Source organism: Ranitomeya imitator, chromosome 5 (genome assembly GCF_032444005.1).
Source record: "Ranitomeya imitator isolate aRanImi1 chromosome 5, aRanImi1.pri, whole genome shotgun sequence".
Taxonomy (NCBI): Eukaryota; Metazoa; Chordata; class Amphibia; order Anura; family Dendrobatidae; genus Ranitomeya; species Ranitomeya imitator.
The window spans coordinates 162,008,028-162,020,139 of NC_091286.1; the positions used below are offsets into that span (position 1 = coordinate 162,008,028).

At 38.3% G+C, this 12,112-nt stretch overlaps 1 protein-coding gene across 2 annotated transcripts in view; it reads right to left on the minus strand.

Annotated features, from left to right (window-relative positions):
- Positions 1-12,112, minus strand: part of LOC138681618 (dihydroxyacetone phosphate acyltransferase-like) — a 258,128-nt gene that overhangs the window by 143,918 nt on the left and 102,098 nt on the right. For both annotated transcript variants that reach the window (XM_069769275.1, XM_069769276.1), the window contains exons 5-6: positions 9,360-9,487; positions 2,402-2,477 (exon numbers count right to left, since the gene is read on the minus strand). In XM_069769275.1, the coding sequence (XP_069625376.1) occupies positions 2,402-2,477; positions 9,360-9,487 (204 nt within the window). The remainder of the gene's footprint in view (positions 1-2,401; positions 2,478-9,359; positions 9,488-12,112) is intronic.

The window sequence follows — 12,112 nt, forward strand, 5'->3', positions numbered from 1 at the left end:
GGATCATGTGCCGTTCCCTTTCTTCTCCAAACTTTTTTCTTCCCATCATTCTGGTACAGGTTGATCTTTGTCTCATCTGTCCATAGAATACTTTTCCAGAACTGAGCTGGCTTCTTGAGGTGTTTTTCTGCAAATTTAACTCTGGCCTGTCTATTTTTGGTATTGATGAATGGTTTGCATCTAGATGTGAACCCTTTGTATTTACTGTCATGGAGTTTTCTCTTTACTGTTGACTTAGAGACAGATACACCTACTTCACTGAGAGTGTTCTGGACTTCAGTTGATGTTGTGAACGGATTCTTCTTCACCAAATTAAGTATGCGGCGATCATCCACCACTGTTGTCATCCGTGGACGCCCAGGCCTTTTTGAGTTCCCAAGCTCACCAGTCAATTCCTTTTTTCTCAGAATGTACCCAACTGTTGATTTTGCTACTCCAAGCATGTCTGCTATCTCTCTGATGGATTTTTTCTTTTTTTTCAGCCTCAGGATGTTCTGCTTCACCTCAATTGAGAGTTCCTTTGACCGCATGTTGTCTGCTCACAGCAACAGCTTCCAAATGCAAAACCACACACCTGGAATCCACCCCTGACCTTTTAACTACTTCATTGATTACAGGTTAACGAGGGAGACGCCTTCAGAGTTAATTGCAGCCCTTAGAGTCCATTGTCCAATTACTTTTGGTCCCTTGAAAAAGAGGACGCTATGCATTACAGAGCTATGATTCCTAAACCCTTTCTCCGATTTGGATGTGGAAACTATCATATTGCAGCTGGGAGTGTGCACTTTCAGCCCATATTACATATATAATTTTATTTCTGAACATGTTTTTGTAAACAGCTAAAATAACAAAACTTGTGTCACTGTCCAAATATTTCTGGCCCTAACTGTACATGCTGCAGATTAAAACTACTTCAAATCTGCAATGAAAATGTGTTTGAGATTTCAGAAATCTAATTTATTTTGCTGGTATTGTAAACTGCAGCATGTTTACCCTTGTAAAATTTTCAGAAAAAAATACAGCAAAAGCATACCTTGTGGACAAGCCCTTAAAAAGATATGGTCAAAGTAGCTGCAAATTCTTTAAACTTTTATACGTACAAAGTATGTAATATGCTCATTAAATGATTTTTCCTATCTCCAAGATCCTATCCCTTTCATTCCTCATGCGCAGGCATTGCAGGACCTTATGTATCCAGGGTTACGACCACTAGAAAGTAGCTTTCACTATATCAGTCGTTGTGACCATGGATACTAAAGGTCCTGCAATGCCTGCACATGAGGAAAGAGATATAGCGAATCAGAAAAACTATACTACATTTCTGATTGGAGGTATTTGGTATTATTATTATTATTATTACTAGACCTACTACATATTGGGATAGGATCTTGGAGATGGGAATACCCCTTTAAGTTATATTATGTATTACATTAAAGGGGTTGTTTAGACCAATTTGGTTAAACAAAAATGAATTAAAAGCATTTGAAGAACCCCTTCAGCAGGTCTGGTTCTAGGACTAAATGTCTATGGTGTTAATGACATATTTCAGTACATCTAGGCCAAAAGTTACCATAAAAGTGGGGTAAAACACGTGTAGAAGTCGTACAAATTTTGTGCAATGCAGAGTTGCTCAAAAATGTTGTAACTTTTCACCCTATTTTCTGGAAACTGCACAAAAATTGGTGGAGCTTTGCAAGGACCTGGGGATGGATAAAATGTGGCCAAGCCAGTCTGTGAAATTCATTAAAAGTGTTGGCATTCCTAACATCAGAAATGTTACTCCATGTCACAGCCAAATTCATTAAGCGGCTTGTGCCTTTTAATGAACTTAGCACATCTTATTCCTGCATGCAATTAATTAAAGAAGCACTCCTCCTCCCATTAAAGTTTTTATTCTCTTAATATGTTGCAGTCATCATATTATATAGCACTGTGTACTTACAATTGCTCATTTTGCCTTTCTACCCAGATAATTCTTCTCTTTTCCATAGGTCTGTGACAACATGTGATTAAAATTTGACTAGCTAAATCCTTCGAAGCTCTATGTAGAAGCGGGAGGTCAATTTTCCCTGTATGACTCATAAGTCACTGCAAAAGTCTCTGGTAGAGGGAGAATGGAGCAGCTGGGTCAGGAGTTGTAGAGGAGAATAATAAATTCAGGGACAAAAAACTTCCTGTTTCTACATAGATCAGGGAAAAGAGAAGAATTTACTGAGCAGGAAGACAAAATGAGCAATAGTAAGCACACAGTGCTATATAATATGATGATTGCAATGTATTAAGAGGATACATACTTTGATGGGAGTGCTTCTTTAACATTGGCGTACGAAAGGTGGGTGTAGTGTTTGCAGGTGCTTTAATTATGAAAAAATGTAGAACCTCAATCGTTAGTTGTACATACCAAGCCGTGGCTGTATTGTCTTGCCTGATCTGCTCCTCTGACCTTCAATGAAAAATTCAACTGGTGCATATCCATTCTGTAAAAAACAGCATATATTCTACTACTTACATATGGTTTCACATTTTTATATAATTTCTAGTGATTCTAATACTTAAATGTGTATTCCCACCTTAGACACTCAGGGCATGTCTCTATACAGTGCCAAAAATGTCTGGTGAGAGAACCAATCTCTAAGACTCACACCCATCTACACCCAGGTGGCAGAGATTCCATAGTTCTCTACATTCACTTTTACAGATGTTTGGAAAATAGCACTATTATTGATGTTATTGATCCTATCTTTAGGATCCTCACCTCTCAGACATTTATGGCATATTTGGTGGATTTGTCATATATGTCTCAGATAAGAATACCTGTGTAAAGGCTCTTGGAGACGTCACTGGATCTCAGTCTGATCATGGACCTCAATGCACGGACTGCGAGTATCCAGACCCAAACATAACAGAGCCATATATGAAGCTGTCAGGCCCCAGTTGAAGACCCATGACCAGTCCTTGATCGGACCAAGATCCAAGATGCAAGACCCCTAAATCTTAGTATCAAAATTAAATGAACACATAATCTCTTACAATCTGTTCTCTTTCAGACTGTATGCAGACACATTCTATGGACCAGGGAAACGTTATTGCCCATTTGTCATTTTAATCATAAATTTGCAGGTGAAATAATAGATGAAAGTCTGAACTCAGAGTTTAAAAAAAAGAAGCTGCACCTGAGTTATTATTTTATTGCAAAGTATTTAAGTGCTGATAGATTTTTATTAACTATTTTCTTCACTGAGTTGTTTAAAACAGATTTGTCACACAATACTTTGATTGCACATAGCATAGTGAGCATAGCTTTGAGGAGTTTGATCAGCATGCAGTCATTACTGTGAAAACAAGATGGCAATCTCTGTTTCTTGGAGATACTCAGGTCTAAGGGATATACAGTTAAGTCCATATGTATTTGGACAGAGACAACATTTTCTAATTTTGGTTATAGACATTACCACAATGAATTTTAAACAAAACAATTCAGATGCAGCTGAAGTTCAGACTTTCAGCTTTTATTTGAGGGTATCCACATTAAAATTGGATGAAGGGTTTAGGAGTTTCAGCTCCTTAACATGTGCCACCCTGTTTTTAAAGGGACCAAAAGTAATTGGAGAGATTAAATACTGTAATTTTAAAATGTTCATTTCTAGTACTTGGTTGAAAACCCTTTGCTGGCAATGACTGCCTGAAGTCTTGAACTCATGGACATCACCAGACGCTGTGTTTCCTCCTTTTTGATGCTCTGCCAGGTTTTCACTGCGGTGGTTTTCAGTTGCTGTTTGTGGGCCTTTCTGTCTGAAGTTAAGTCTTTAACAAGTGAAATGCATGCTCAATTGGGTTGAGATCAGGTGACTGACTTGGCCATTCAAGAATATTCCACTTCTTTGCTTTAATAAACTCCTGGGTTGCTTTGGCTTTATGTTTTGTCCATCTGTAGTATGAAACAACGACCAATCAATTTGGCTGCATTTGGTTGCATCTAAGCACACAGTATGGCTCTGAATACCTCAGAATTCATTCGGCTGCTTCTGTCCTGTGTCACATCATCAATAAACACTAGTGACCCAGTGCCACTGGCAGCCATGCATGCCCAAGCCATCACACTGCCTCCGCCGTGTTTTACAGATGATGTGGTATGCTTTGGATCATGAGTTGTACCATGCCATCACCATACTTTTCTCTTTCCATCATTCTGGTAGAGGTTGATCTTGGTTTCGTCTGTCCAAAGAATGTTCTTCCAGAACTGTGCTGGCTTTTTTAGATGTTTTTGTAGCAAAGTCCAGTCTAGCCTTTTTATTCTTGATGCTTATGAGAGGCTTGCACCGTGCAGTGAACCCTCTGTATTTACTTTCATGCAGTCTTCTCTTTATGGTAGATTTGGATTTTGATTTTCCTACCTCCTGGAGAGTGTTGTTCACTTGGTTGGCTGTTGTGAAGGGGTTTCTCTTCACCATGGAGATTATTCTGCGATCATCCACCACTGTTGTCTTCCGTGGGCGCCCAGGTCTTTTTGCATTGATGAGTTCACCAGTGCTTTCTTTCTTTCTCAGGATGTACAAAACTGTAGATTTTGCCACTCCTAATATTGTAGCATTTTCTCAGATGGGTTTTTTGTTTTCGCAGCTTAAGGATGGCTTGTTTCACCTGCTCCTTTGACAGCATGTTTACTTCACAGCAAAACCTTCCAAATGTAAGCACCACACCTCAAATCAACTCCAGGCCTTTTATCTGCTTAATTAAGAATGACATAACGAAGGGATTGCCTACACCTGTCCATGAAATAGCCTTGGAGTCAATTGTCCAATTACTTTTGTTCCCTTTAAAAACAGGCTGGCACATGTTAAGGAGCTGAAACTCCTAAACCCTTCATCCAATTTTAATGTGGATACCCTCAAATGAAAGCTGAAAGTCTGAACTTCAACTGCATCTGACTTGTTTTGATTAAAATTCATTGTAATAATGTCTATAACCAAAATTAGAAAAATGTTGTCTCTGTCCAAATATATATGGACTTAACTGTAGTTTCTCTTTGTGGAGAGTGTCATACCACCTCTGGCTTGTCAAGGTAAGAAGACTTATTCGCTGTGCAATGCTCCTCTGAGAAATTTTATATTCAAATTGCCTCTTCAGAGAGGAAGAGGACTTGAACTCTATAGCGCCACCTTTTGGAAGTAGCGATTCTACAAGTCACAATCAACCCTTTAACGAGTCTTGCAGTATGACTTAGGATAAAAGCCAAATCGGAATCTCAATTTGGAGATACTAATATTCAAAGATTAGTGCTGCTGACTATATGCCGCATGAAACACTGAGACAACCGCTATACAACTTATTTGGTTGTTTCATGGAAAACATAGGGGGAAATTTAGCAAAGCTTTTACGCCCCCCAAAAAAAGCTTATATGGATTGATTGCCAGTGCATGAGAGTTGTCATTGCAACTGCAGATCTGCTGAAGGCCTCAATCTTGGTCCTCCCCAGAGGCCTAGCTGGTGTCTGGTTTTACTAAGGGTGCAGTCAGACGGTCATATAAATCATACTGGGATCAAACTATAGTGCTCATACTGGCTGGCGGCTCTCTTGACCCGAGCATGACAGCTGCAAAGAAATATACAATGTGGTCATACTTGGGTCGTGAGAGCCACTGTCCAGTGAGTGTATTGCGGTCCTAACTCGGTCTGATTTATATGGTCGTCTAACTGTGCCCCGAGAGAATGTAAGTTTCTCTATATCCTCCAATATTGTTGCTCTGTGGTATTGATCCAAGGTTCATGTCCCCTAAGGGGACAGAAAAACAAATTGAAAAATGTTTTAAAAAAAATATAAAAAGATATAAAAATGTGAATCTCTCATTACAAATAGATCATAAAAAGAATGATATCGTTTATACTCGTGCATAAGCCGAGTTTTTCAGCACATTTTTTGTGCTGAAAATGCCCGCCTCGGCTTATACACAAGTCACTGGGGGAGCGGTGGAGCAGCGGGTGACAGGAGGCAGAAGCCAATGGCTGCGGCTAAAGCCTGTGCCCGCTGCTAAAAAGAAATTAATATTCACTGTACTTGCAGTGAACATTCATTTCTCTTATAGCGTGTGCACAGTGTCAGCAGCAGCAGCCGGGCTATCATGGGTGCCCACTCATTAAGGTAATGAAAAAATGTGGAAAAATAATAATAATGGAAAAATTTAAACGACTAGACTTGCTGTATTTCAGTCACTTGATCTCTATAAAAATGCAAGCTCACCATTAAAAACACAAGCCCTGACACAAGTCCATCAACGGAAAAATAAAGTTTTCAGTCTTGAAAATGGCAACACAATTTTTTTTAGCAAATTTTCCAAAAGTTATTCACCTTTTTAAAAAAATATGAAAGTTAAAGAGTGACTGCAGACTTTTCATTTCAGACCAGACAACCCCTTTACGAATCACAAGAATCATACCGACCTGGAAAAGCATGTTGGTAAGTCATGATACAATGATTGCCGTAAAAACAAAATGGAAAAAAACAAAGGCGGAAATTATGTTTTTCTTTAACCGCATCAACCAATGCACTTCAGATTTTTTTTTAAGTTTCAGAACATTTTAAGTAAAAATGAATGGTGTCATTGAAGCCGTCATATGACTATTTTAGTCATAGAGTATGGCTAAGTAGCTATATATTGGGGAACAAGGTAAGAAATAATTACAGATATAAAACAGATAAAGTATATTGCAATATCATAACACAAAGATTGAATAGGGAGATAAATAATAAAATAGCATTGTATAGTTTCTATAATTTATGCCCTTTGGCACTTTAGTGTCTAATCTAATAATCTAAAAGGCTTCTCTTAGGAGGAGCTTTTTTCACCAGTCCCTTCTCCAATACCAAATCCATTCCATTTCTGAATTACCGGTATGTACATCCAAAAAGTGTTTAACCGCAGCAGAACATACTCTGTTTTTATTAATATTCTGCACATGTTCTAAAATCCTCTTTTTTTAATTTATGGCTGTTACATCCTATGTATTTCATGTTGCAGATGCCAGACAAAATACAATAGGCGACATATTGTGTGTTACAATTAATATATGAATTAATAGTCCATTGATTTTTTTTTTACTTTTTTGGTTTATTTATACATATTGCACTTACTACCAGCACACTTGAAAACACATACGGTATATAACTGATAGTCAAGCATGCTTGTTACTTTATCTCTGATACATGGTGGATGAGAGTAAGTTATCAAGAGAAAGTCTTCTTCTGACCTCACATCTGTGGCCATCAGCCAAAATAGCAATGAAAGTGTCATTTTGATGTAAAATGGGGATGTATTTATAAATAATATTTTTCATGTTGCTGTATTGCAAACTGTATGGAGCACTAAAGGTGACCAAGTTGTTACTATTAAAGATCCCTTCCTCTTTTGGTAGTAGAACATAGGACACTTTTTATTTTTCTAAATGATTTTTCTATATTTCTTTTTTATAACTTCTAATTTGCAGTCTCTCTGTAATAATTTGGCTTTCTTTGATGAAGGTATTTTCATCAGATCAAATTCTTTTAGCTCTGATGAATTTACCATAAGGAATCAAGTTAATAGTATGGGCAGGTTGACAACTCTAGGCATATAATGTAGTGTTGCCAGTGACAGGTTTGTGGTAGAAAAAAATCGATTTTTCTCATTTTGGAATTGCCTTCAAGTCTTTCATCTAAAAAGTTAGTTTTAGTATCCGAACCTGAAAAAGTAAACTTTACATTAATTTCATGGTTGCTCAATTAGTTAAAGAAATGGGGCACTACTGTCAATTCTTTTAGTTCTAGATCAAAGGAACTACATTTATTGAGATGGTAGCAGTTTCCAAAGTCAAGGAGTGAGGGATGCAGGAATAAAGATTGACAATATCGCATGCTACGAAAGAACATTGCTCAGACCATGCGATACTGTCAAAAATTCTAAGTACTGAGGAGCTATACTTAAGGAAACCTGGAGTCCTCATCACCAGAGGCTGCATTTGACGGTCAACCCAGGTACTCAAACTTTCGTTAAGAGAACCTATTCTTATTATGATGGGGCAGAGGAAAGATCACTTTATGAGTTTGGGAAGGCCAGGGACATTTAGTGTCTAATCTAATAATCCAAAAGACTTCTCTCCTTCTAAGAAAAGCCTTTCACGTTATTAGGGTGGACACAAAAATGGCAATTAATTATACAAACAATACAGTGTTTGTTCATTAGTTCTTACCTTATTTGATCTATATCTATTTTGATATTGCAATATAAGTTGACGTATGTTTTATTTGTATCTGTAATGATTAACTACCTTCCTCTTCTGCATGATTGGTGGTGCATCCTTCAGATAGGATATCTAATAGTACCAAGGCATACTCTATGACTAAGAGTGGCAACACCAGAAATGCGTCAGAGTGGCAGTGTGTTTTTATCTACCATAACCATGGCGGTGTCTGTTTTTAGCGTGATCTTACAGAGTGTAAAGATTTTACTTATGGATGCGACAGTCCAGTTTTGCAATTTTAATGGAAATGTAGTGTCAAGCAAATCTGACACTGAAAATTCTTCTTGTGATAAATTCCCCTTATGGAGAAGATGTGTTGAAAATTGTCCACTGAGCAGCACCCCTCTGGCTTTCCACATCTGGATTTTGATTATTGATTGCCCACTGCCTATTTGCACATAGGCAGTGCTTACACCAGATGGATGCACAGAAAATTGTGTAATCTACAGTAACAGAATTGGGGCCAATTCATCAAACGTTTACGCCTGAAAACTGACACAATAGGATCATAAAAGGGAAGTTTCAACCTTTCATGTCAGTTTGACTCAGCTCTGCAGAAATGGGTGGAGATGGGGCAGTGCTGGGGGATATCCATGCTCACTGGTCAAATTCATGAAAAATGCCCACGCTTTGTACATCAGAAATGCTACTCCATTCTCTGACTTTAGCGTTTCTGGCACAGGGCACACGTCACTTAGAAGAGGCACTGAATTCATTAAGATTTGTAAGCCTCTTAATGGATTTGGCCCCTAATATTTCAGCAAGACTGCAGTAGCCCAATTGTGCACTACTCCAGTCTTGATAAATCAAACTCAATATGTTTTAGCATTTAAAACTGAGTAATAAAAGAGTATAATAAACACTTCATGCATTAAAAAGGGTGCATTACAGGTTTGTATAAAATGTTTTATGGCTGTATGCCTGAAATCAGTTTTCTGCTACAGTGGATCTGTTTGAGCTAATAATATTGATTACAATACAATGTAAAGTTGGGAATGCATAACTTCATAACATACTTTACCTCTGTGTAATTTCATAGTATAACTGGGCATAAAGCCCCATAAGTGTAATTGGAAAAAACTAACCCGAATCATTGTCTTCACATACTCAGAAAACACAGCCCAGTAAAGTTTCTCCCCATGGAATGTGCGTCTTATGAAGAAGGCTCCAGACAAGCGGAGAAATGGTCCAACAAATTTCATACGACTGAGGTCTACAACATGATACAGCAAAAAGCAACAAAAAGCAAATGATGAAACAAACTTTAGGCAGAGAAACATTCATATATAATAATAAACTTTATTTTTATATAGCGCTAACATATTCCACAGCGCTTTACATTTTGCACACACTATCATCGCTGTCCCCCATGGCGCTCACAATCTAAATTCCCTATCAGTATATCTTTGGAATGTGGGAGGAAACCGGAGTACCCGGAGGAAACCCACGCAAACACGGGGAGAACATACAAACTCCTTGCAGATGTTGTCCTGGGTGGGACTTGAACCTAGGACCCCAGCGCTGCAAGGCTGCAGTGCTAACCACTAAGCCACCGTGCTGCCCTCTATATGCACTATAGGGACAAATGTATTGGGGCACACATCTTAATACTTGAATTCAGTTTTTCATTCAGGCTCATTGTTATAGATGTAAAAAAGTCCAGCACTTGGCCATGGAGTTTGCAGTTATATTCATTTGTGAAAGAATGGCTCGTTCTAAAGAGCTCCCTGATTCCAGTGCTGGTAGGGTAATATGAAGGCACCATTTTAACAAGTCAGTTTGTTACATTTCTTCCCTCCAAAACATTCTATGATCAGTTGATTATTGAACAGTGGAAGCAATTGTGAACTACAGAAACTTAGCTTTGAAGCGGCAGAGTGCATAAAGTTCCAGAGCGAGGTCACCAAGTGCTAAGAAATAGAGGTGATGAAAGTTCTGGCATTAACATCAGCACTGAGAACTGTGAGCCAGGACATTCATGGCATGGGATTCTATGGCAAGTCTTACAAGCCCAATGCCAAGACTTGCATGGAGTGGTGTTAAGCATGCCACTACTGAACTCTGGAGCAATGGAAATGTGGTCTGTGGAGTGAGAAATCACACTTTCTATCTAGCACTCTGGTTGACGAATCTGGATTAGGTAAAACATGGTGGCATGACCCAGAACAAAGATTGAGAGTCAGGCTCATTTGTTCAACATCACTATCTGACCTCTGAAATGCTCTTTTGGGTGAACGGGAAAAACATTCCCACAGACACATTCCAAAAGGTTATATAGAACGCTTTCCCAGAAGAGTGGAAGCTGTTTTTGCAGCATCACATCCTAAATCTATGGATTCAGTATCTATCACAAATGCTCTTATAGGTTTAAGATGTAGGTGTCCAAAAATTGTGTCTAAATAGTGTTGTTAACATAAATCAAGAATCTGTACAGAGCATACTGCAATAGATATTCCATTTGTATTGTGCATCTTTGTGTTCTGTAAAGTTAAAAAAAGGTCTTTTGCTAATTATCTCCTTGCTTAACCCCTTAAGCCCCGAGGGTGGTTTGCACGTTAATGACCGGGCCAATTTTTACAATTCTGACCACTGTCCCTTTATGAGGTTATAACTCTGGAACGCTTCAACGGATCTTGGCGATTCTGACATTGTTTTCTCGTGACATATTGTACTTCATTTTAGTAGTAACATTTATTCGATATAACTTGCGTTTATTTGTGAAAAAAACGGAAATTTGGCGAAAATTTTGAAAATTTCGCAATTTTCCAACTTTAAATTTTTATGCCCTTAAATCACAGAGATATGTCACGCAAAATACTTAATAAGTAACATTTCCCACATGTCTCCTTTACATCAGCACAATTTTGGAACCAAAATTTTTTTTTGTTAGGGAGTTATAAGGGTTCAAAGTTGACCAGCAATTTCTCATTTTTACAACACCATTTTTTTTTAGGGACCACATCTCATTTGATGTCATTTTGAGGGGTCTATATGATAGAAAATACCCAAGTGTGACACCATTCTAAAAACTGCACCCCTCAAGGTGCTCAAAACCACATTCAAGAAGTTTATTAACCCTTCAGGGGTTTCACAGGAATTTTTGGAATGTTTAAATAAAAATGAATATTTAACTTTTTTTCACACAAAATTTATTTCAGCTCCAATTTGTTTTATTTTACCAAGGGTAACAGGATAAAATGGATGCCAAACATTGTTGTACAATCTGTACTGAGTACGCTGATACCCCATATGTGGGGGTAAACCACTGTTTGGGCGCATGGCAGAGCTCGGAAGGGAAGGAGCGCCATTTGACTTTTAAATGCAAAATTGACAGGAATTGAGATGGGACACCATGTTGCGTTTGGAGAGCCACTGATGTGCCTAAACATTGAAACCCCCCACAAGTGACACCATTTTGGAAAGTAGACACCCTAAGGAACTTATCTAGATGTGTGGTGACCACTTTGACCCACCAATTGCTTCACAGAAGTTTATAATGCAGAGCCGTAAAAATAAAAAATCATATTTTTTCACAAAAATGATCTTTTCGCCCCCAATTTTTTATTTTCCCAAGAGTAAGAGAAGAAATTGAACCTCAAAAATTGTTGGCCAATTTGTCCTGAGTACGCTGATACCCCGTATATGGGTGTAAACCATTGTTTGGGCGTATGGCAGAGCTCGGAAGGGAAGGAGCGCCATTTTACTTTTCAATGCAAAATTGACTGGAATTGAGATGGGATGCCATGTTGCGTTTGGAGAGCCCCTGATGTGCCTAAACATTGAAATCCCCACAAGTGACACCATTTTGGAAAGTAGACCCCTTAAGGAACTTATCTAG